Source organism: Lygodium microphyllum, chromosome 30 (genome assembly GCF_053477565.2).
Source record: "Lygodium microphyllum isolate KBCC chromosome 30, Lygodium_microphyllum_v1.1.10, whole genome shotgun sequence".
In the NCBI taxonomy this organism is placed as follows: domain Eukaryota; kingdom Viridiplantae; phylum Streptophyta; class Polypodiopsida; order Schizaeales; family Lygodiaceae; genus Lygodium; species Lygodium microphyllum.
Window position 1 is genome coordinate 4,970,348 of NC_141164.1, and position 26,666 is coordinate 4,997,013.

Sequence of the window (26,666 nt, forward strand, 5' to 3'; positions counted from 1 at the left end):
GGAATACATATGCTTAGAAAATAGGTTGTTTTTGTGTCTACCTCAAAAGGGATCATCCAAATTAATCCACAAGAATCAATCTAAGGTTCCAAATGACTCAACTACAATTGCTAATAACATTTTACTATTAAGTTAAGAAAGCCTCTTGTGTGATCAATCGAAACTTGAAGCAAGCAAGCATCACACTTGGCTCAATGGGAGTGAGAAATGAAGGAGAGTGGAATGTTGATCACTCTTCCCATAAAGGATAGTCTCACATTAGTCCCCTAAAACATTGTTATGCCGAGCTCTAAGACCTAAATCCTAAGGAAGTCAACATTCAACTGTAAATCCTAATTGTTGAGAAGCCACTTGACTGATTGAGTCCTCCAAGCCATAAGATAACTCCCATTGGGGAAGTCGTTCTCTTACTTCCCATGCACACACCCAAAAGGTTCATTTCATGCCTTTAGAGCACGTACAAGAAAACATGTGAAAAAGTTCTTTATTTCAAACAATAATACTTATTTCAAACAAAGTAAACAAAACTAGCTCTAGGCAAAAACTACCCTATATTGAGCCAAGAACCATCATAATCCGTCCAATATCAAGCAACCACTGTGAACTGCAACTATCGATATGGAGTGTTGCCTTGGATAGATCATTTGATATCGAGAAAATGTGCTTTAGACTAGAACTATCAATACTACCTAGCCAAAACGCATGCATATCTAAAATTGGGTGTTGCAACACCTACAAACATAAAGTCAATGAGGTTTCTATCTTCATCCTAACAATCACATGGCTCAAAACAAGTACAAATCCTCCCCCTCCGTGCAAGGATTTCTCATTATCAGACAAGTCAATTGCAAGTAACCAATACTTACATAAAAGCATTCTTTGCAAACGATTCTTTTTGGATGATAGTCTTCTTAGTTATATTGAAAGAATCAAAGCAAGAAAGCAAACAAATTTGATCAAAGTAACACTTTTTAACTTGAAGAAGATAAAATGAGTTATGAAAGAATAACTCAAACCTGATTATCACAATCTACATCCCTAATAATGTATACTGAATTTGTTGTAGCAACGTCCTTCTTAAATTCTCTAGAAGTGCTTGCTTTAACGACCTCTTTTGCAATGGTTTTTAAGGGCCATCATTCTAAAGTAATTTTGATAAAACTTCTATACATTGTGAAAAAGAGAGAAAAAGCTCAGCAAATTTTGGCAAAGCTTCCACACAAGGTGTGAAGAAGATCAAGCAAGCTTGGTAGATTCTACAAGAGCTTCCATGCAAGTGTAGAAAAGATGGGAGAAGCTAATAAATCTAGATATTCTCAAAGCTTTGTCCAATATAGGAATATTCATAATAATAATTTTTACACTTGCCATTTTAAGCTTTGTCCAATGTAGGAATATAGATTGGACAAAGCTTTGAGAATATCTAGAATTAAATCATTCAAAACATTTCTACACTTGCTATTGATAGAATTTACTTGAAGTTGAGAATATTTAGATGGAACAAAGCTTAAAATGGAAGTGTAGAAAAGATGGGAGAAGCTTTTGATCAAGAACTTAGAATTCAACTCGTTTGAATTGTTGTGATCATGGCAATTAGCTCTATGATTTTACTTTACTTCATGTGTCTGATAAATTTTTAAAATGCCAAAATTCAATCTCCTTGTTTTTCTATCACGAATTCTTAACAATATCTATAAAAAGTCAATAAAATTAAGATCTTCAGTACTCTCAAGTGTTACGAATATTCAAGTCCACTCATATATGCAATATAATATGTAACACAATTTATTTACTTAATCACTTTTTAAAAACATATATAGGATGCCAATGTGAATACATTAAAAATCTAGAGTGTCATTCCAACAAGTAAGTCCATCAAAAGCTCATAAATGCATGTCTCACTAATTATGAGCTTGAGGTTATGAAGGGAGTAACCCTTTAAGGATCTCTCTAATTTAGTGATAATCCTAAGGATCACACACACAATGAAGCAAACCTCTCCAACCTATTTATAATCTAAAAGGATTGTTCCACACATTGAAGCTATTCAAACAATGAGCTTAGTGGTCCATACCACCAAGAGGTATGTTTCATAGTAGCAACATGAGCACCAATATCCATTTAAGCTCCATCCTCCACTTAAAAATAGTGAAGGGTAATTATACTTGTTTGATTTCTTTTTGCTCCATTGTGGATACTAATCTCTTTAAAATAGAGCACTTGACTAATACAAATGAAAAAGTTTCAATTGATTACTAATAAATATACTATAAGTATAGTCGATAAGGAATTTTAATATGCCTTTATTGATCTAAACAATGTTGGATATCACAAACCCCCATTTTTCTTCCTTATCCATTATCTCCTAAACATGTCATCCAAATTATTACCATTAGGGATTTTATCAATGAGCATGTTTCTTGTTATTGCACATCTAATGAGAGCAAAAGTATTGAAGCACTTCTTCCGTGGTGCCATATGCATAGCTTAAATTTTAGCACTTATGTAATTGATCTAGCATAAATAATCTCCAAAAGCCAAATTATATGGGATGGAAACATTACGTACTATTACAATGGACTCTATGTCATGAAAGTTTGAAGGAAAGCTTGATCTCATGCTATACAACCATCCCAACTTTTGTTTGTACCCTAAGTCCTAACAGTTCCCTTTACAGTGCTACTCAAAAAATTCATTTGTTTTAAATGGCAATCACATGAAGACGTAGTATGCTAAAATCCACTTGCTATTAACACATTTGCACTAGGCATGAGAAGTTCAATCATGATATTTATTTTTCGCTTCAATGGTCATTGTGACTAGAGGCAATGTAGGCTATAAAAACATACCCAATGGCTAAAATACTGAGGCTAAAAATGTTATTGTAAGATAATCTAGTTGAAGAAATTACACACGCGAATCAAGGACTCTTGAAGGGAGAGAATTCACTTTTGGAGAAATTTTCAATTTAGAAATCTATGATTTTAGCACCCCATAAGATCTAGTTCTAAGGGGTCAAACAATCGCATGCTAGTGAGCAACCTTGTTATTACGTTCTTTTCAACCCTTCTCTAGGGGAGATGAAATGAGCACTCCCTTGATTCTCATTTTTCCAGCTTAGCATTGAATCATTAGTACATAATCCGAGATCTACAAAGAGATATCTAGCTTGAGTTCAAACCTACATTTAAGGCTCAACTTCAATGCCACAAATCAATATCCAAATGGCATATGAGACCTCGAAGAAAGCCTTCGTGTGCACTATTATTAAGACTGCATAATTGGATTGTGACATCAATCTAATTGATGCTTGAAAGATTGCAATTGTCTATTGGTGCAATCTAATGATAATAAAATGAGCAACATTTGCTACGGGATAGTAACCAACTCATTAAGGTCAAAATCAACTATACAACCAAGAGATGAGAAGTTTCAAGCTTGAGACATGTCAACATGGTTTTACAAATTACTTCAACAAAATTTGTGTTCGTTTTTAATTACTATTTCCCTTTTATGATCAGCTAACCACAAGTTAAAAGATTGACAAAATACAATCGTATAACCCATGGATATGTTCGAGAGTTTCCATGGGAGTGAAATATTAATCAAGCTTACTAGGTGAAAAGAAAATCCATGAAATGTTCATGACTAATTAATGATCAAGTAAGCCTTTTCAATAAGCTTAAATGAGACTAAAAAACTAGGAATGATGGCCAAATTAGTTTGAAGTGGTTACAGGCAAGCAAATATACACGTATGGCACACTTGTGCATGTTACTCAAAACGTTCAAGATCACAAGTTGGCTAGCTTCACAAGTCTGTCTTAGGGGCATTTATCTATGAATTACTAGTAGCATGGAATCATTCCTCAAATCTAAAAACATGCACAAGCTCGTTCCGACACACATAACACACACACACACAAGTGGTAGCATCCACACAAGCTTAGTTTAACTTCGAGATGGATACGCTTTGCCACGATTGGCCCTCTTGCCCCAGGTCCCAGGTGGCAAAGTGTGGCTTGAGATTGCAAATACTCACATTGTTTGCTTGCTCTTGTTTCTAGACATCTGTCAGTCGATGATCAGTGAAAATGGCATTGTGATCTGACGCGCCAATTGTTGCGGCCACAGATGATCACCTGCCTCGAGAGATCTATGTTCTCCACAATTACTTGGATTCCTAGGCAAGGAGACCTTTGCTCTCCACTTTCCAGAGAGCAAGGGCTGATTTGTTCCCCACACAATGTTAAAAACAGGATAAGATAGAAGTCCTCGTAATTCCAGTTAACTTGTAAAATTAGTCTTCCAAGAAAGAGTCTCCATGCCACCCATATGCCCTAACACGGCACAGGCAACGATAACAAATCTGTATTGTGAGGAGACTTTGGCCTTCACCAAAACCCTTCAAGATTTACGTGTTTCCATGATTCGCCCTCCATGAATATTTGCCCAATGTCTACTAACAATGATGAGAAAAGTAGGTGCCAGTGACCTCAAGGGTGAGCTGGTTTACGGCAGCCATGTGTGTGGGCATTCTTGCTGCGTTCGATTCCCAGGGACTGGGAACGGACCAGTCCTGATTTGCCTCACCCATATGGGAGGTATTGGCATCTTTAAAAATCGATCGCATTTTATTTAGAAAAACGATGAGAAAAGTGGGTGATCATGCATGACTGATGCATGATCATGTTTCATGAAAGAGGAGCTTGAAAAGTCATGGAGTCCACCTGCCTCTGGAAACGATGGCCATTATCATCGTTTAGTTCTTTTGGCTTGCCTTGTCTTGGGTTGTGCTGCTGCCTCCTTTGGTTTGCTCTTCCTACTTTTCTTGGGAGTCACACTAACATCCATGCTGATGAACTCTTCTTCTTTTAAGTCTGGTGCCACAGATGGCTCCGGTTCCACTTTCATGCTTTTCTTTCTGTGTCCCCTTGTGAGTTTTGAGACTGCACCAACGCTAATATTGTTGAACTCTGCTTCCAGCCTGTTTGATGCTACAGGCTGTCCTGATTTAGATGCCATTGCCTTATCCAAATTATCGACTGATCGTTTAGCCAGAAGCCTTTCATCAACAGAAGTCACTAATTGTCCATCCATCCCTACCTCTCCAGTTCTCTTCTCAAAAGAAAAAGAATCAGGTAACCTTGAGTTTGAAAGAGGATCCCAGACCTCAGGGACACTGAATAATGACTCATTGTTCCATGCCGGATGGCTATCAACAATGATAGCAGATTTGTAGGTCCTTTTCCTTGATAAACCACGTAGAATTGCATCTCTGTGAGTGTCAACCAGGCAGAGACTAAGTTAAGAAAAGTCAACAAGAAACCTGCAACTCCCCTCTCCCCAGCAAGACAAGGAATTAGCAGATTACTCGCAGTTCTTTGAAAGTGCAGATTTTGCAGCTTCTCTCGACAGCCCAAAGAAATGAGCCATGTTAGCAATATCATAGGGCCCCCTTAAGTCCACCGGTTGGCGAGCTCCACTACTAATTATGATGTTCCTTCCTCGTGTCAAACGCTGCAGCATCTGCATCCTACCAGGAAATCAGTAAGAAGAGGACATCTAGAGACATCTAGAGAGAACAAAATTCACTGTGAACAATTATATCAAGCTATGTTTAACTAAAACTTGGGACAGTGGGATAGGTGCTGATGTTTAATGACCAATCCCCACAAAAAGGAATTTGCTGATGCTACAAGTTGAATAGCAGCTAGTGCCAAATTTTTGGAAACAACCCAGCAGTTGCTTGTGTGAGATTGGAAAGACACCAGTGATACTTATCTAATTTAATTGTAAGCTTCATATTCATTCAAATCAGTAGAAAGGCACAAAAATTATCTAGGAACAATTTCTCTGCTTCATAAAGACCATCTGCAGCCAGACATGGAATACCTGTGCATTGGCAAACAATTCTCTTCGTGCTTTGGGATCAGTGAAAACTCCTGACAAGCAAACTTCGAAAAAAACTCCACGCTGTTAAGGCAAAACACAAGTGAATTCGTCATAGTCTACAAACCTGCACAAACATTGTTGGTAGGATATGAACGAATCAGGTTTAAAGAAAGGATTACCTGAATAGCTGCCTTAACAGAGGATGCCTTGAATGTGAATGGTAATCTATGGCATAAATCCAAAGAAATAATATCTATCTGAACAATGGCGAAAAAAAGCATTAGCAAGAACATGCCTTACAAGAAACAGAACCATGACATACCACATGTTTAAAGGAACCATGACATACCACATGTTTAAAGTATAAAGACGATGCATGCACACATGCAGAATAGGGCTGCTATTCCTAATCACAGGTTTGGAGAATACCACTACATACATATTAATAATATTATTGCATATACATTGAGCTAAGATCCTTGCTAATATGAAGCCCTTTACATTGCTATCGACAACAAAGTATACTGATTCCTATAATTACTCTATGCATCTCATTGTGCATAGCACCGCTGAGTGGATCCTAAGCTATCTCCACTGATGGTTCCATTACCACCACACTTTCATACTTCTCCATCTCTTTCCTTTATCACCAACACCCTTGAGGGTTGGTTTTGATATCTTCTGTTTTGTGATGTTGGATCTGACCACCTTGATGCCCTGCTCCCTGCACTGGTCACAGCCATCGCTGCTTGCTGTCCATTGCACACCACCTATTGTGTTACCTATTGTGCCCCATGTGGAAATGGAGAGAGAGAGAGAGAGAGAGCAATGGACAATGTGAGCTAAAAACAATTGACTCTACGTGTTGAACTGAAAGTGATAGAATGAAAGTACAACCTTAGGTCTAGGGTAGAACTAACCCCTAACTCAACTGAAATCAATTGACTATAGAACTAACTCTAAATGTGGTGACGCAACTTATTAGCTTAGTTGTGTTCACATTGCAAACTAATTAACTAGAACAATGGGCACTGCCCATAGAATTGGCAAATTCTAACATCCCCTTCAGGGCCAATTAGGAAGATTGATCACCAAAGGCTAGCAAGTTCAAGGACTTTCGAAAAGCCTCAAACTTCTCACAAGACTATGCTTTGATGAAAATGTTGACAACATTTTCCTATGTAGAAACATACATCAAATTGATCTCTCTTGCATGGCATCTCTCTCTAACATAATGGTAATGTACCTCAATGTGTTTCGTGCGAGCATGAAACACAAGATTCCGTGCCATTGCAATAGCACTCTGACTAAAAGAAAGAATGATTAGAACCCTCCAACAAAATCTATAGATCAGCCAACAATCTATGCAACTATACATATTTCACTATTATTGTGAAGGCTGGCCTCAAAGACGAGGTAGCCATTGTACGTTGTTTCTTACTTAGCCATAAAATGCATGAATGGCCCAAAAAAAAACAATCTCCACTAGTAGACTGCTTAGTGTCTGAATCACCAGCCCAATCTAAATTGTTGTAGCCTATTTATAGTTGCCACGAAACGTGTTTCCTACAGGTAGGTTAAAGATTATAGTTGGCCTAGCTTTGCACGTGTGGTCAAATTGTTATTTTTTGCCTTGTCAAAGCTGGCCTATAAAGAGATGGATTCCAAGTTTGAACATGTTTAATAGCAGCTTTTATGATTCATATGGCATCACATGGTCCATGGATTCATTTTGAAGTGCTGCAAAGGCATGAATTGTTATTGATTGATTGCAATTTGTATATTTAAGTAACTTTTAATCTATGATATTTTGCTTCTTTTATAAAATCTACATGATGAATAGTAAAATATGATATATCATGTATGTAAATTGTTGGTCTATTGACTATTCACTTAGATATTATATACAATGCTGAATCTTGTGCAATATGTGATTTGTTGTGACCCATGGGACTTAAAAGTACATTTATATGTTTCAAAATTTTAAATGATTTTCGTCTCAAATGAAACTTGTTTCTTGTATTTTAGGAAACTCGTACAAAACCTCGAAAACCCATTTCATACCACCTATTCCTAAAACCCCTAGCAACTAAGAGCCTATAGGCATAGTTGTCATGTACGAAAGGTACGGTAAAGTACAATAAAATACAGTACTAAATGGTCCCTTATGATTTTATAAGGTACGGTATGATATTAGTATGAGAAAAATAACATGATTTTTTTTAAAAAAAACATAAATCATCAAATGATAGAATACATGTTTAAAGTGAAAATAGCCATTTCATTACAAAATAAGATGAATGTATGAGGGTGAACTGCATGGGTTGTACAAAACATGCAATACAACTACAGTCTAGTACATACATGGATGACGCATCATAGTGGCATCATGCATGTGGATACAATGACAGTAGATACAACAAAGACAGAGCTCTGCAAAAATTATATCCTCCTCCTCATCCACCTCCTGATGTACACTCAAAAGAGTGTTGCCCGTCAACTTGAATGTATCAACATTCACCTACATAATGCATATAAGATTGTAAATGCTAAAGTCTAAATTGTAAAGTATATACTTCAAAGTTCAAAGTTTAAAACAACAAGTTTTAAATTTTATGGTTAAGTGTTTAAACTTTACCTACTTCGGACTACCCATGCTCATCATAGTCCTCATCATGCATAAGTTAGTGCAACAATAGACTAGCCGCTCTAACTATTGTGTGCTAAGCCGATTGCAAATCTTCTTATAAATGAGAGAATAGGCACCTCCAGTTTCTCTCACATGCATCCCAAGAGCAATCCTGGGGAGGATCCTTATGGCTAAGGGCTGAAGGGTCTTCAATGGGTATCCAAAGTTTTGCTACCAAAATAAAGGCTTCACAAGTGACTCTCTCCTCCAACAAGTGGAAGAATTAAAAGCCACGTATCCTCTCTAATCTGCATAGCATCCTAGCTCCTCCAACACTGCATTGTGGTCATCCATTTGGACCACACGAGTCAAATAAGCAAACTGATTTGAACAAGCTATCATCCATGATTGCCGGTGACTTGTAGGCCATATGTACCAATGCGACAAAACCATAGATGGGCTTATGCATACATGCCCATTTCCCCTCTACTATCTCTAAAACATGTACACATTGTGTCTTTGTGATCACTGTATAAGCATGTGCCTCCACCAATGCCGCTCTAAAGAAGTGAATAAGAAGGCCCATAATGGATCCCTCACAATCACTTATACATAACACCCTATAAAAGAGAGTCACGACAATGACAACAGCACGGAGTTTCTACCAGAACTGCTCATTAAGGCACAAGCATTGCATGGCTTTGGCCTCCTCTATCTCATGCTCAACCCACTCATTCCATAGAGTGGACACCATTGTTTAGCGCAAGGCAGACCACATCTCATAAAGGGGCTCCAGCAATAACCACATGTAAGCAAACTGAGTTGAAGAAGGCTTCTTCAACTCCAATGTGCTATGCTCATGATGCATCGCAAGCACCTTGACCTTTACTATGAAGAAGCTGACAACTAATGTAGCTTTGGGGACCACCCTCTTCACCCACTTGAGCTTCCCAATGTCCTCCATGAGCAAGTCCAAACAAAGACTTGCGCATGGAGTCCACTCAATCGTGGAAAACTCTGCCTCAAGCAAACGACCCATGCGCTGATAATTCAATGCATTTTTTGTAACAACTTGCACCACATTCAAGGGGCTCACCTACAACCACAATTTACAAATTACAAGTAGCAATACTTGGAAGAGAGAGAGAGAGAGAGAGAGAATGTTAAGCCTTTCAAGTTTCAACTTTCAAGATTCAAGAATAAAGAGAGATGGGGGTTGGGACCTGAGGGGAAAGAGAGTATGGAGATAGATATTAGAGAGAAATTAAAATAGGGAGATAGACAATTATGCATAAATCAATTATCATAATGAAAGAAAGTGAAACAAATTTAAAAGGCAACGTATACCTCAATGATAGCTTGCCGAATGTGGAGGTAGATAAATGTGCCTGTCGTTTTTCTCCCCCTCTTGCCGATATCTATGGCCAACAAAAAGTAAGTGCCGAGTGGACATTAGACGAGTATATTGATGATACCTCGTTTCTCACAATCACTCCATCCGTCGGTGAGAATGAAGCAACCATATTTTATCCATACAACCTGAATAGGATCAAGGGCTCTATCAATCCCCTTCTCCTCTTCATTAATCTTTTTCGTCCTCATATCGTTGTATGTGATATCAGTCCGTGCTTCACATGGACCCACATTGGCAATGGCTTTTACTATCTTCTTCCATTGCTCTTACTTTAGGACATTGAATGCAAGATTGCACTCAATCACCGTGCGTGCAATTTCAATGTCCGCAAGCCGTTGCCTTTCTCTAAGAGAGGCAACCGATACACGCACATGAACGGGAGCTTGAGAGAAAGAAGATTCTCTCTTCGGTGCCGCTTGAGCCTCCATTCTTTGTCTTTTATTAAAGCTGGATACGGATATGAAGTCTCTACCAGCAATGGTAGAGACCTCACCCGCATCAATTGAAGATACGCCCGCATTCAATGCTTCTTTATTAGTAGGCATAGGAGTTGGTGCCAATAAGCCACTTTAGGCTCCTCTTATGGATCCCCCCCTCATCTTGGCGAGAATCTCATCCCGCAAAAGGGAAAGGGGGAGGGGATTGCATAGCTGGAAAAGGGGGTGAGATGAGGTATCCAAGGCTTCCTACCCCCCAAAAGTGCCACGCAGGCGAAACACGCAAGTGAAAAGCGAAGACGGAACATGGAGAGACGCAGTGGTGGCCAGAAATGGCCCATTTTTCCGTACGAAACTGTATGGATACGTATGGTACAATCAATACCATACAACATACGAAGGCAACTATGCCTATAGGTGTAAGTCTCCCCCCCGAAAAATCATAAAGCATATGACCAAGAACCTTGCAAAAATATTTTAAATGAGAGTTGGCGGATTGAGACTGAGGCATTGGTGAAAAGTCTCACTCCTATTTACACTGTATTGCGCATCACTGATATAGAGGGGAGTACTTTGAGGCTTCTATATGAGTATATGGATAAAATTGGCGAGGCCTTGCTTTGCAATAGCTTTTTGCCCCAAGACAAGTAAGTTTTTGTTTAACTTTTACACGTGTAATTATTTGGTATTAACGACTCCTTGATGATTGATCATTATTCTAACATCTAAGTTTTTAACATATTTTATCTATAGGATTAATGAGATTCGCATAGTGTGGAATGCACGATGGGATTGGTTCCATAAACCAATCCGTGCTGTCACACATATCTTGCATCCCCTTTGACATAGCAAGGAGCAGTACACTAGTAAGGAGTTAGAGAAGGGCTTCATGGAATACATGAGGCGCCTCACAGGGGATGATATAGATATGATGAGAAGAGTAGAGGATGATTTGCTGGCATTCCGTAATCATTCTCTTCATTTTGGCCGACCCACAGCTAGGCTTTGAGAGACGTAGCTTTAGCCTATCTCTTGGTGGGAGAAATACGGCAATTGTGCTCCTACTTTGGTATGTGACTGGTGACTTTTATATTTTGAATCTTGATTATCTAATGCATTATGCAACCTAGGTAACAAGTTCTGTAATCTATTGCCCACTCAAATGTTGATTTTGCGGCATTAGCAATTGCCAATTACTTAACCTCAATCTTTTAAATTTGAATAGAAACGCATGGCCATTTGGGTCCTCTCCAAGATTGTAATTCAGGGCCTGCTAAGGCAATTGGAGCACATGGGCCCTCTTCCACACCAAAAAGAGAAACAAGCTCACAATTGCCCAGTTGGAGCGTTTAGTGTTTTGCCATTGTAATCTCCAACTTCTTGAGAGGACCGCTCTGTCCCCTCAGCCTTCACAGGTAAATTGGTAATGATTAGTATCATGTATAATTAACTTTTTAACCTTGAGTCCTTGACACTTGACATTGCTAATTTGCTTGGAAGTTGGATTGTAAATTGTGATATGTATGAAGTTTGAACATTAAGCATATCGAATCTCCTCTCATATGATATATCTGTCTTGTTCACCTTTACAGGTGAATGTTGACAAGATTGATATAGAGAAGATGCGTGACATTCTGCAGATACCATAGGAGGAGCAGGATATCTACTGCATGCTCTATGAGAAGCTATCGGCACCGATGCATGAGACTCGTGCACAGAGGAGGGTTAGAGTAAGGGCCACATATAGTCGTGCATCACAGGCAGAGTCTGAGTCTGAGTCTGAGGATGAGGCTGAGGCTGCTTCATCAACTTCTTGATCAGGGACCTCAGAGTCAGACGAGGAGATGGTGCACAGATCCTTAGAGTCCAGATGGCTCGTGATATACAGGAGTCAATTTAGCAGTGCAGAGTCCAGACTAGAGTTGTCGGTTGTTCATTGATGCCGATACTTATAGTCTCACTGGACTTTGGAGTTTTTACAGATAATAGATTATTCACATGACATAGTTACTATCATTGTATCTTGATCCCACTTATTATGCATCTCAGTCTTCACTGCTCTTTAAAGTTTAGACCATAGATTATTCATGAGTCATAAATTCTAATTCATTTTGTTACCTTATATTTTAAAAATTGAGTCTTAATTGTATTAAGTTGTCTTAAGTTTCAACCATGAAGTCCTCAATCATGACTCCTTAATCTTCACTTGTGACTCGTGAAATGTGTAATGAATCGTGATTTTAATCATATGACATGAAGACTCAAAGTTTTGTATGAAATTTGAATACACGTTGTAGACATTGATATATTTATATACCCACATATTACCGTTTTTTTTTTTAGTATACAATCCGAAACGCCATTTCTCCGTTTTCAAAATTTGGCCGAAACTCCGAAACTCCGGTTTTTTCCGTTTCCGTTTCCCCCGTTTCCGAAACTCCCCCTTACTATGAAACAAGGGTGCCATAGCACAAGGAAGACGATGAAGACAACCATGAACCGCAATGTCCTCCTGAAGGGATGTGAGGGTGATAGAGAGGCTAGAGAGAAGAGGTGATGGACTGAATGAATCAACCATAAAAAATGAATGAGAGTGGCCTATAAATAGGCACTGTCAGTCTAGGATGGCGCCCCTTTTTGGAGCTGCAAACCCTAAACGCAAAACGCAAAAATGCAAACTGCGGGTAAAGGGAAGGATTTCTCAACACCTCCTCTCATGCCCAAAAAGGGGAACAAGAGAAAAGTGAGGTGGGGATACAATGCCACATGCTGAAGAAAGCTCATGCAATAGGTGCCACTTGGACAATGTCCCTTGTGGGGAAATTGTTCACTTGCCCAAGCGCCCTAGTACAAAGATGAGAAAAACATACAATGCATAGGAGGAATGTCGAACTTTGTGTGGTGCCAAGAACCATAAGAATATGCATGTACTCGATCTCAGGAGTGGACTCCATGCTAACCAAGGGACGAAGAAGATCCACCCTGTAATCTAAGAATACAACTTAAAAGAAGGCCTTTGAAGATAGTCAAGAGACAGAATGAGCAGTAGAACCCGAAACTCAATCTCGAGAGAGAAGCCACTAGCTCTGTGACTCCATGCTAGAAGGAATACGAAGGCCTAACCACTAAGTCGTTGTTGAAGGCCCAAGGGCCCCAATCTAGGTAGATTCTTTAGATCCTGGGTATGAGGAGAGGAAATGGCTGCTCAAAGGAGAGCCACTCCAATGCGCAGCGGAAATGATAGAGAAATCAAATGTTGATGCCCAACCCACCACCGGTCTTTGTCTTCTTTGATGAGGAGCATCTTTGTGGGAAAACGCAACCAAGGAAGGCTGGATCTGATACAGACGACAATGCAGGAGAGAGAAAGACTAAAAACGCAGGAAAACCAACAATACTAGTTAGCATGCTAAAATTAGCTCCGAATAACGTGTGATAGACTAGAAACAGGCGCCAAACTGTTGTAGACAGCAATATCCAGCTTGGACCGCGATGTCCTCCGCATCAAGGGTGTGGACAGCAAGCTGAAATACCTGAAATCTGCAAAAACGAGATTGTTTTCTGAATGGAGAGTGATCAGCAACAGTCGCTCTGCTATAAATAGCTGCAAACTGCGGATGGAAGGCTGGAAACGAGCACTAGCATGTAGATGATAGCAAGGGACAGCTGAGACTGCGATGTCCTCCATGAAAGGGGTGTGGGCAGCTAGCTGAAAACACCTGAAACCTGCAAAAACGAGATTTTGATGCAACGGAAGATAAAGAGAAGTGGATGCCGAACATGCCACCGATCTTTGTCGTCACTAGAGTGGAGGATCATTGCCACTATTTGAGCAGATCCAGCTCTAATACCATATCAAAAGATGACATACCAGGGAGGCAGTAGGGTTTGCGCGGAGGAACACGAAGTGAACTCGGCAAACATAGAGAAGAGAAGAGAAGAGAGAAGAAACTCTGATGAATGGAATGATGAAGTTCTGAATCATGGAGTGAATGTGATACAAGGAAACAAGGGTGCCGTAGCACAAGGAAGATGATGAAGACAACCACGAACCACAAACCGTAATGTCCTTCTGAAGGGGTCTGATAGGGTAGTGGAGAGACTGGAGAGAATAGGTGACGGACTGAATGAATCAACCGTAAAGAATGAATGAGAGAGTGGCCTTTAAATAGGCACAGTCAATCTAGGATGGCGCCCCTTTTTGGGGCTGCAAACCCTAAATGCAAACGCTAAACGCAAAACGCAAAAACGGAAACTGCAAGTGAAGGGTGAAGGGTTTTTCAACAAAGTCTCCACAAGAGATAAGGTATCCGCCATCTGATAACACTGAAGAGTCATCAAATTACCAAAACTCATATGACCGAATCAAGCATATCATAGCACACGTAAGAATGTTAACTCACAGAGCATCATGAGAACTCCTCTCATATGCAACAAGAAAAGGCCCTTATACAAGGTGTCTGATAATCAAAGAGCGTAATCAAGCTTTGTCTCTAACAATACACTTGTCATCTTCAAAGATGATCTAAAATACATGCTTATTGAAAGCTGAAATGAACAAGAGATTCTATGCGATACCATGCACAAAGAAAACATCTAGAAGCATAAAATCTAACCCAACATATGTAATACACTTCCTGTAGGGGCTGAATGCAAAGATGTGAACAAACACTTCCATGAAGTGATGTGCTTGGATGTCCCACTGTCAGAATACAAGTATGCCATGTTTCAGCAACATTAAATGCAGTATCCGCCATGGAAGTGTCATAACTACATGTCAAAAATGCATAGTCCTCTACGAAAATGGTTGTGGCATCCCATCTAAAGACCGAGTGGCAGATGTCTCTTGAATAACCAAATCGGAGTCTTTCTTCTTCTCTTTGGCCAACCTTTTCCTGCATTCATCAATGTAATGTCTACGTTTCTTACACAAAAGTAAGGGGCTGCTTGTGCATCTTTCGAATCCCACTTTCTCTGATATGTTGTAGGAGGAGAGTAGCAAGAGTAGTTTGCTAACCTCTAGCACCATGCTGAGGTGTTTGAGGTGCAAGCTCTCCCAATCTTTGCAAATCACCGGTGACATAGTCCCAAAGATCCTTCGCAAAAAGTAGATTACAAACCATAAAACTCCACACGGGATAGTTGATGCCATCTAGCTTATCCTCCTGAGTGAGGACTCTCAAAATGTTGTTCTAACCCTTGATGTCCTAATTTGACATTGCTACAAATTAATGCACTAGTTCAGCAACCAAATACTTCCAAGCTTGAAGTGTGAAATGTATTCTTCCAAAATCCCAACACAAGATCCTAATGCAAGTACAAAACTATCAAAAATGTCAATCTCCTCGAAAAGCGTGTTCACACTGCACAAAAAAACACCCAATCTACAATTTACAACAATTCAATATTGTAGCATTGCATGTGCCTCGAAATGCATTCAACAACTTAATGCTGAAAATCCTCAAATTTTATTGTAATTTCCCAAGTTTGTTCAAATTTCTCTACCCAATTTGATACAACGTGTTCATTGCTTTGAAATGAGTGCCAAGCAAAAGCCCCAAATCTTCTCAATAAAACTTCGAGAAATAGAATAGATTGTATACTACAGTCTTAGATTTCGGTGTAATGTCACCTTGGGATGTGTTCAGACAACCACCACCAATTGGACTTCATGTTAAGATACATGTTGAGCCCAAAAATAAAAAAAGCCCCAAATTTCTTTCACCAATGCCGAATAAATTTAGTAATGTTTGCAATTTCTATGGAGATTCACGCATATGAGCTCGAATTAAACATAAGCCTCAAATTTTCTTGAAGGAATTTCAAGAAATTAGACAAGGCAATTAAAAACCCTCGAATTTCCTAGCACCGAGTGTGAGAAATCGAAAACTTCTTTGAAATCGAGGATAAGATGAGCAAGATGGATGATAAATCGTACAAATTTACGAAAACCCCCGAATTCAAAATTTAGGATTTGTGATTTTTTTTTGTTTCAGATCCACAAAAATGGCAATCAAGGTTGAGAAAATGGCAAACAAAGCTGAGAAAATGATAGGCAAGGTTAAAAATATCGCGACTAGGGCTAAGAGAGAGTGTGTATGCAAGACTGCATATGGGGTTACGTGCACGCTGAAAACAAAAGCATCTCCTTCTCAAAAACAACTTCTATCACAGGGACGTAAGATTTTGAGATGCCAATAACATTTAATTTTATTAATCAAAATGTGCAAGGCTGTTTAGCACATGATGCATGTGAAAATTATTTCATGATAACATGCCAAGGAGCCTGAGGATGCTCTGGATGTCAAAGACAAAAGTTGTGATAAGTTATACCAACTAGGATTTGGTGGTCAATTGGTGTCAATTTTTACCCTAGGGCAGTTATTTGGCCAATAAATATCAATGGTGATACTAGGGACTAGCATTAATTAATCATTTAATATCAATCTAAGGGTCAATAGATGTTGGGAACCACTCCAAGTTGCAAATGGCTTGGCCAATTTAATTATGGATGGGCACATTTAATTTTAGGCAAGGTTAGAAGGGCTGAAATTAATTTTCAAGACTATTTAATTTTGAATGGGTTTAGAAGATTGCCACTTGGCAAAAATGCCCATGTAAGCTGAGAAAACGTTTTTGGGGGGTTGAATCTCAACCATTCAGTCAATTTATAAGCTGGGAGAGAGAGAGAGAGAGAGAGTTGCTAGTTCATTTTCAAATCAAAGAACAACAATTTGTTGCAGAAGACAACCATCTCGTGGTCTCAACAAGCAAGGGACAACAAGAAAACACCTTCTAAGGACTAGCAACAACATTGCTAATCAAGTAACAACATATTGGAGGTGTCTCGCAATAGGTGGCCTCGCAATAGGTGGTTGCACTAAATGTAAGGTGGAGCAGACAACAAGCAAATTTTAGGGTTTTCTCTTGAAGAAAATCAGATTTCTCTCTCATCTTGGCTTTCTCTCACCTTCTCCAACCCCTTCTCAAGAGATCTCAACATTTCTCAACCATTTTGAGCAAATCTCAACCAAATTTGGTGGACAACAGAGACATCTGTACTATAAACACTAAATTTCTGCAAACATTAAGATTTAGCAACCACCTTGATACCCGTGCTGAAACCAGCCCTCCTCAGATAGGGTGGTAAATAACCTGATTAAGTACTAATTACAGCAAGCAAAAAATTTATATGAATTAAATATGCACACTTACCACTTTAATCTTGAACATTGGACAACTTGTTAGCCCCAAAATTGGCACCCTTGCAATATTTATTTATCTTCTATTGCAAACAGGAGTACAACTAAGATCCTCTAATCTCATCCGCTAATCTAAGTATTGATTGCTATCAAAACTAGCCGGCAAGCCTCCAAACCAATTTGCCCCTTGGTTTCCTTGGGGATTGCCTTCACCCTGCTTCTTAAAAGATAAATTCAGCCCCAAATCTAATATTGGCTAGCTGGCTTATTAAATCTCCCTAAAATTCCTCAATTTCAACTGCCAAAATTCAAGTCCTAGATTCTCAATTCTAAGCACACATCCCGAGGCGCGGACAAAACCCTAACTTCTATTGTAAACTAGGGTTTACAACAAAGATTAACTAAAATCTCTTCCTTTTGTGGCTCAAACTGCTAAAAAATGCTGAGATAACTTAAGAAACAGAGAGGGGATGGGAGACAATGTTGTAGAGAGAGAAATTTTAGAGTTTCATCGCTAGAAACATTGAAAAGCTATTGGTGCCCTCCTCAAATAGCCATGGAAGCTATCATCTATAGCTTAGAACCACCAGAAAGACTGTTCACCCTCTTGTACGATGTCCTCTATATGAGAAGGACCTTGGGCTATTACAACCTACACATGGAGGGCTCCAAATTGCTATCACATGCTGTAGGACTAATCCCTAGTGACTGCAAATCACATCAGCAGCCTCCTTGCTCTCTAATAGCCTTCTTCTCTCTCAAAATGGCTGAAATAGACTTTCACCAGCCCTTAAAAACGTTTTTCCCACTTACATGGATTGTATTGTGGTTGTGGGTTTTTCTCATCACATCACTTGTTGAGTGGGCATTTAGATTTATTTGGATTCACATCCACCTCTAGATACCCCTTTTCCTCTCCTTTTTTTTTTTGCACCAAACATCACAATTAATTATTAAAAGAAACTAATTGACCACATTTTTTATGTACATTTACGTTAAATACATATTTTAATTAATTAAAATAAACCAACCGTTTACATATGCACTTCGTGCGCCAAACACATCTTTTTAATTTATAATAAAATGAATCTGCCATCACATGACACAAATACACGCACTAAATAAAAATGTGCTACACACATAAATTTATAAAAATAAACTTGTATTTAGAGACTCTAAGTCTTACCAAGTGGTAGCCTTCTAATCCCATTTTCCAGCATTGTTCAGCTTATTAAATTCTTTTTTAGAATATTAATTCTGAAAATTAATGTAATACTTACTATAGTGTTTAAAAAATCAATTCCATCACCTAATAATTGAATTGGCTAGGCCAATTTGTCTTCCAAGTATCCCTGAGCAGTTATTGACCCTTAAACTCTAATATCACCACTGACATTAGTAGCCAATAAATTGGTTAGGTCCAAATTTGACATTGGATACCATCTAGTACCTGTCAAGCATAACTTATTAAACTTTTGCCTTTGACACCCACTGTATCCTTGGGGTCCTTAGGCTGTTACCATGAAATAACTGCCATGTGTATCACATGTGTTAAATAAGCCTACATATTTGATTAATAATTTAATCAAATGTTATCAACAAGATTAAAGCATCTCAAAATTTCATCTCTCCGTGACACTTGCCAACAAGAATATGTATCATACACTAAAATCAACACTTGAAATCGGTGAAATTGATAGGGGTTTTATATACTAAGCTATCCATTGTGAATTGCTTGGTGATTGTTTGTACAACAAAAGGCTTTTGGATTAGCAAAAGAGATTTTGGAATCTCAATCCATCAATAATTAAAGTTAAAGAAATACCAAAAGGGGTACCAATTTCAAGGCCAATCAAGTCTCTATTGTCCAAGATTGATAAGGTAATGTATACATATCAGTTTATACTTATTTATTAATTGCTATAATTAAGTGCTTGATCAAGCTTTACCACCCTCTCCGAGAAATAAGGTTAGTTTCATGGTTACATTGCTGGGATACCACTCAATCCCTTGATTTGGTGGGCCTGAGACACCTGATTGCAACTCAACGCTTTGTGCTAGTGCTGATTTTTGCTCTTAGTTGAGAAATTACAACACTATGTTTTCATATAGTGAGATGGAATCAAGCAATGATAATGTCTCTCAGCATGGACACTCGCATGGGAAATAAAAAAATCCAATGCCTAATCTTGGACAAGGCTTAGACCATGGACAGCAAGCTCAAAATATTGTTGTTGGGCAAGATGCAAGGCCTTCAAGGCATAATGAATTATGAGGCTAATGACTAGCAAAGTGAAGAGGAATTTGATGACCAATTCAAGAATCAAACGAGAATAGCAGCAAATCTCTTTGCTCACTTGCAAAGGATTCTCAGTTTACCTAATTTTTGAATACTTCGAAGAAGAACATCAAGGACAAGAAGAAGAAGTCATCTTCTACATCTTCGAGACAGCAAGGCGCATCGAAGGTAATGTCAAAGCCTTCACTTTGAAGCTTCCAAAGATGCTAATGAAGCAAAACAGTTGGTACCTACAAGGCAACGAATGCAAATGCAAGGCCATCATGAAAGTGTCAATTAAATGGATTTTGAACAATCGGACATGCATGCTATGATGGGGCAGTCAAAATACTTTGGTGGAAGCACGATTTTTCGTGCTATGGTTAGATAGCGACCACATACAAGAATGTATGGCACAAGTCCCTATCATATGCAGCAGCCAATGCATGGTGTGCAAGGCCCAATGTATTCAAGTATGGCTGAAAATGTACAAAACCCTATGTATCGCAACATTGGCTTCATGCCTAGACCACAAAGTAGCATGTTTGGTATAGCATTTACACCCCCGAATGTTTATGGGACTCAAGGAATGAGTGCTGGTAGTGCAAATGTTGTACAGAAATACCCTAGCATAGAAACACAAATAACAATTGTACGACAAAGCATAGACTGATAAAAGAACACAATTAGCGTCAGGGTGACTCGAAGACAATGAACACATTAAATAAATGAAATGACATGACTACCGAATATACAATGCTCATGCAGTAAACACACTATGCAATGAATGAATATTGAATGTCGAACTCCTGTATCTCAAGGATCAAGGCAGGGATATGTTGAGAAAAACAACGTATCAAAGAGACAGTAGGGTTTGCGGGGTGAAACACAAAGTGTGTACGGATAACACTAAGAAAGAAAAGAAACTCAGAAAAACACGATGATGATGCACTAGATCATGCTATAAGGAGAAACGCTGATACAGTGGAGCCGAAGCTCAGAAGATAACTGCATTGTCTTGTCTGAATCAGGCAACAGCACCTGTAGGGAATCTGCACAGTGAAGGAAGCGAAACGTAATCCTCCAGCAGTAGGGATATCAAAGATGTATGTTGAAAGTGAAGGACAGCTGTTGAGGGAGCGAAGCGCAGTCCTCTAATGTTGTCTGAGTGGAGGAGAGTGATCACCAGTTGTCGAGGGAGCGGAGCATAGTCCTCTAACGCCAGGAGACCCTGAGCTGCAAAACGCAGATGCCAAATGATGAAAGTAGGAGCCAGGATGCCAAACGCAGACTCCATCAGCCTCAGATGATGATGCCGATTGTGGAGGAGACGCCAGTCTAAGCAGAAGCCACCAAGATGATCAAACACGATGTGCAAAGCCTGGAGAAGATGACGCCAACTATGGATGATGACGCCAAATGGTTGGAGACTCAAAACGCAAGGTGTAGGGCTTGCTGGGGAAGACGCCAATTGTGGTGAAGTGACGTCTGACTGGGAGAAGCTCTCCAAAAGCTGAAATGCAAGCAAGGAGTGCCCAGATGATGGAGCAAAATTAACGCCAACTAATAGAGATGGTCACCAGGCCGTGTGAGCTATCGCCAAGATGTGTGGATGATGCCAACATATGATGGAGTCAAAAAGCAAGCAAGATGATGGAGATGATGAGAAAGAAGCCACCAACCACGAACCTCGATGTCCACCTGCAAGGGGTGTGGGGGCAATGGAGACACTAGAGAGAGTGTGAAGGGGTGTCTAATGACAAGAGAGAGGTGAAGAATAAACAGTGAGTGTGCTGAATGTGTGAAGAGGTGGCCTACAAATAGGCATGCACAGTCTGGGGTGGCACACCAATGATGTGGCCGCCCACTGATAAAGTGCCCAGAATAAGGGCACCAAACCTTTTTGGGGCTATCAGTGCAAAACCTTAACTGAAGGAGATAAATTTAAAAAATGGTTTCTCAACACCCCCTCTCATGCCCAAAAAGGGATGGAGAAAGGAGCGAAGAGATGCAATACTATATACTTAAAAATACTCATGTAACAGGTGCCACTTGGACAGTGTTCCTCATGGGAAAATTGTTCACTTGCCCAAGCGTCCTACTACAAAGATGATAAAGTCATGCAATGCATAGAAGGAAGAAGATCTAGAATATCCCTAAGATCCAAGATTCCCACTTGAAAGGGAACCTATATAAGGCCAGCCAAGCCCTTTTTCATTATATTTTACCCCAAGGTGTCCCACCCCAAAGCAGTCAACGCATCGCACAAAGAGGTGTCAGCTGCCCAGCGGCCTACTAAGACTACAAAGGTGATGGTTATCTTACCAAGGAAGCCCAAGTGATCACCCCAGAGAGGGCAGGGCATTGGACAAAGGGTGCTCGTCGGTTGCCTAGTGGCCTACCAAGCCCTACAAAGGCGAATGAAATCAACTATGAACTTTTTTTTAAAGGGCTTTATAGGTTTGATAGATTTAGCATTAAATAAGGATCGCAAATCAATTTTCGTCCTATTGAGTATCCGTGCCCCAATACAAGAGAGTGATAAGGGATGGCCAGGCCCAAGACCTTCACAAAACAAGTATACTATCCCTACCATTACTAGGTATCGATGAAGAAGGAAAATGGCTAAGGTGTAGATATAGCAAATATATGAAGGAAGCCTCCAAAAGACCAAAAAGGAATAAATGTGCACAAATGCATGTTTACATAAACAGGATGCCAATGCATGGGGGGTAATGTAAAGGGAGATGAAAGCTGTTATACTCACATAAAATGCAATGAAACAATGCCACTTGGACAGTGCCCTCGCAAAGAAATTGTTCAATTGCCCAACGGTCCTTTTACAATCATATCATCCTAACAGTGTGGATGAAGTTAGATATATCCATAATACAATACAAAAGAATAAATGAATGTCTAAAAAAATGTAAGCATTATCACTGTCACTATCAAGAGAAAAAGCCGCCCCCTCTCAAACTGTAAGGGAAAGCAAGAGGAAAGCACTCTCTCCAAATCAATCTGAAGTAGGGGAGGGTGTACCCAAGCCGATCTTGGGTAGCACGTACTGAAGAACCGGTGGTTGACCGCTTTGGTCAAGATGTCTGCAAATTATCTGATGAAGACACAAACTCTTCTGTGACACAAAAATACAGCCCCTAGATCGAACTACCTCCATCCCTAAGAAATAAGACAACAAACCAAGGTTTGTCATCTCAAAGGTAGCACTAAGCTTGGCCTTAATTTCTACTATGGCAGCGAAATCTGAGACCATGATAAGTAAGTCATCAACATATAGCAGGATATAGCTGACCCCCTCTGTAGTAGATCGAACATATAAGTTTGGGTCCTAAGGGATAGAACGGTATCCGTGAGTCTGTAAGAACTTGTCCATCCTATGGAACCAAGACCACGGTGCTTGCTTCAGCCCATAAAGAGCTTTCTACAAGCAGAATACCTTGTCCCTCGGGTTCCCTAGAGGAACACCTAGTGGCTGCTCCACATAGACTTCCTCCTCCAAATAACCATTCAAGAAGGCACTCTTGACATCCATCTAATATATCGGCCAACCATGGTGAGCGGCGAGCGCAAGAAGTGATCGGAAAGATGTCAACTTCACAGTAGGGGCAAAAGTCTCTTCATAACCAATGCCATGCTTCTGTCGAAACCCTCGCACTACAAGGCAAGCCTTGTACTTGTCTAAAGTCCCATTAGCTTTTAGCTTGGTCCTAAAAAGCCACTTTGTCCCAATGACTTTCTTGTGGCTCGGATAATCCACCAATGTCCAAGTCTCATTTCGGTCAATACTCTCAAGCTCCTTTTCCATGGCATCTCACCATTGAGGATACTGAAGAGCCTCCTGCCATGTATCCAGCTCAAAATGCACTATGTAATCAACTATAAACATGTCGCAAATGATACCTGAGGAGCAAGCCACGTAGGTCTTCTAGGTCCCTCCGGAACGGAATCCGGTGGTAGGATTCCCGAATCCTGCATGGTCTGCTGGTACCAACGAGGTAACGGGTCTCGCGAAGGGGACCTAGAAGCTAAAGAATCTGCAGGAATGTCAGAAGCAAGTAGACTAGGCACAATAGGCACGATCTTTGATAATGTGGAAGGAGGGATCGGATTGAAATCCGGTACAAAGGACTGCACGATATTCCTCTCATAAAAAACGACCTCTCCGAACGATCACCTTATTGTCCGAGGATCAAACAAACAATAGGCTTTCGCTTCAAAGGAATATCCAACAAAGATAAGCAAATCAGCTTGGAGAGTGAGCTTTCCTATCTTATCATCAGAGGGAGGGAGGGGGGGGGGGGGGGGGGGGATATGTGTGTGCGTGTGTATGTGTGTATATGTGGGCACAACACCCGAAGACTCTAAAGTGGAAAATAACAAGCCGAGAGCCAAAGAATGCCTCATGCGGGGTCTTTTGAGGAAGAGCCACAATCGGACACTGGTTGAGGATATACACCAAAGTGTTAACAACCTCAAGCCAAAGGCGCTCAAGGAGCGCTGTTGCGAACAGCATAGAGCATACCATTTCTGTGATTGTCCGGTTCCTACACTCTACAACTTCATTCTGAGAGGGGGAGTTGGTAGAGGTGAGCTGGTGAGAAATGCCATATTGTTGTAGAAACTCGGAAAACTCATGGGAGATAAACTCACCACCGCTATCACTCCTCGTGCAACCAACATGACGTTCAGTCTGGTTATGAACTAGCAACACCCAAGCAAAAAAATATGTGAAAGCATCTAACTTATGCTTGAGGAAGTACACCCACATGTATCTAGAATGATCATCCACTATCAAAAAGAAGTACAACGCGCCGTTCAAGATGGCAGTGGACGTCGGCTCACAAAGATCAACATGAATCAATCTAAGAGGCGCCTTAGCACAATGATTGCTGAGGAAAGAGGGTACGGTGTTGCTTCCTGAGCTGACATGCTTTACAAACATCTCGAGCTAGCTTCAAACATGGAAGGCTCTCAACCAACGCACACTGTGACACATCATAAACAGAGTCATAACCAAGATGCCCTAAGCGAAAATGCCAAAGCTGCTCATTGTTCGTAGGCTCTCGAGATGTGGCTAATGCCTAGAAGCTATGGAATACGAAGCCCTCGACGGTCGGCTCAATCAGAAAGTGTCATGTGGTATAGGCCATTAGGCTGTGCCTCACTGCGAGCAATCACTAAACAAGTCTGAGAGTCAAGGACCTCGACTGTGGTCATTGTAAAGAAAATTGCTTGCCCCAACCGGCAAAGATACTGAACACATAACAAGTTCATCCCCAGCTGAGAGATATGGTATACATTGTCCAGTGAAGCCAGATCCGGACCCTTGTCATTGGCAAAATTGACACAACCTTGAGCCTAAATCTTGATCGAGGAGTTGTTTCTTACGCGAACCTACTCGGCTGCAAGGACTCGGGTACGGAAGATGATGTAACCAGCCTTCCTTCCATGGATGGGTGGTAAATCCTTGATTACAACTTAATTACAACAACAAACAATAAATGCAAATCTGAAAATACAAATTTACCTGCTGATCTTGGACAATGCATACCCGATTGGCCCCAAAATTGGCGCCCCTTTCAGTATTTCTTTAGCTTTATTGAATAAAAAGTTAATTTACAATGGGATTCTCCCGATCCCCTTCGCAATCCAAACTCCCCTTGTTGTCCAAAGTGACTAGCAAACCTTCAATCTGATTTGCCCCTTGATTCAAGCACTTAATAAGCCTTCACCCACTTCATAGACTATGAAAATGCCCCAAATTCAATTGTTAGCTAGTCCTCCACTTGAATTTAGTTGAAATTCATCTTTAGCCTTGAAAAATTCAAGTCTTGGAGATTCCAATTTTCTAGCACGCTTCCTGAGGCTGTTGCTAAACCTTGATTTCTGATGAAAATTGAGATTTACAGCATAGAAATTTGTAATTTCTCAACCTCCAAGGGTCCAAATGCTGAGATCTTCGAAGCAAGGCTGTGAAATGGCTGGGAGATGAGAGAGAAATCTGTAGAGAGAGAAAATTCAAAGTTTTGTCACGAAGAATGACTGAAAATCAATCAAATGCAGCTACTGCCCTGCCACAAGAGCTTAAAGATGCAAAGAACTGAAGAAAATCAATCATTTACTGTTGCTGCCCTATCTCAAAAGCCTATAGATGCTGTCATCTGCTATTGATTGGTCTTCTCCTACCCCTAGCTGCCTCAGAAGGTCCTCCAATGGCTGCAAATCAGACCAACAACATCTCCTCTCTCTCTCTTGCAAGCTGAATATATTGCAAATGCCTCTCTCCAACCTCTAAAGACGTTTTTCAGTCTTGCATGGGCATTTTTTACAAGTGGCAACCTTCCCAAATGGTTTTTCTAGCATTAGCCATAATTAATTATTAATTTTTAGTCTTTAAATACTAAAAATTAATCTAATAATTATTTTGGTGCCCTGAAAAATAATCTGAATGGCCAATAATTAAATTGGCTAGGCATCTTTTATGCCCAAGGGTCTCTGTGCCATCTTTGACCATCAGATTGGCATTAGATACTATTAAAGGTCACTTCTTTGGTGTCACCAACTGACACTTAAGACCAAATGAATGCCCTAGGCCAACAACTGGCACCAGATACCACCAAGTACATATGCGGCATAGCTTATAGCAACTTTTGCCTTTGACATCCCGTGATTTCCTCGAGTTCGGGGCTCATAAATTTACTTTAACCCCAGTTGCACCTCACATGTGCAACATTTACTTAATCATGTGATTAAAAATTAATCCACAAGTTAAGTGAGGTTTCAAAAAAACATGT

At 40.0% G+C, this 26,666-nt stretch overlaps 1 protein-coding gene across 1 annotated transcript in view; it reads right to left on the reverse strand.

Moving 5' to 3' along the window:
* Positions 1–3,786: 3,786 nt before the first annotated feature.
* GAF1 (Polymerase/histidinol phosphatase-like protein) overlaps positions 3,787–26,666 on the reverse strand; it is a 56,732-nt gene continuing 33,852 nt past the window's right edge. The window contains exons 2-5 of the mRNA XM_087673194.1: positions 6,074–6,151; positions 5,895–5,975; positions 5,374–5,528; positions 3,787–5,277 (exon numbers count right to left, since the gene is read on the reverse strand). Coding sequence (XP_087529320.1) covers positions 4,755–5,277; positions 5,374–5,528; positions 5,895–5,975; positions 6,074–6,151 — 837 coding nt within the window. The 3' untranslated portion in view covers positions 3,787–4,754. The remainder of the gene's footprint in view (positions 5,278–5,373; positions 5,529–5,894; positions 5,976–6,073; positions 6,152–26,666) is intronic.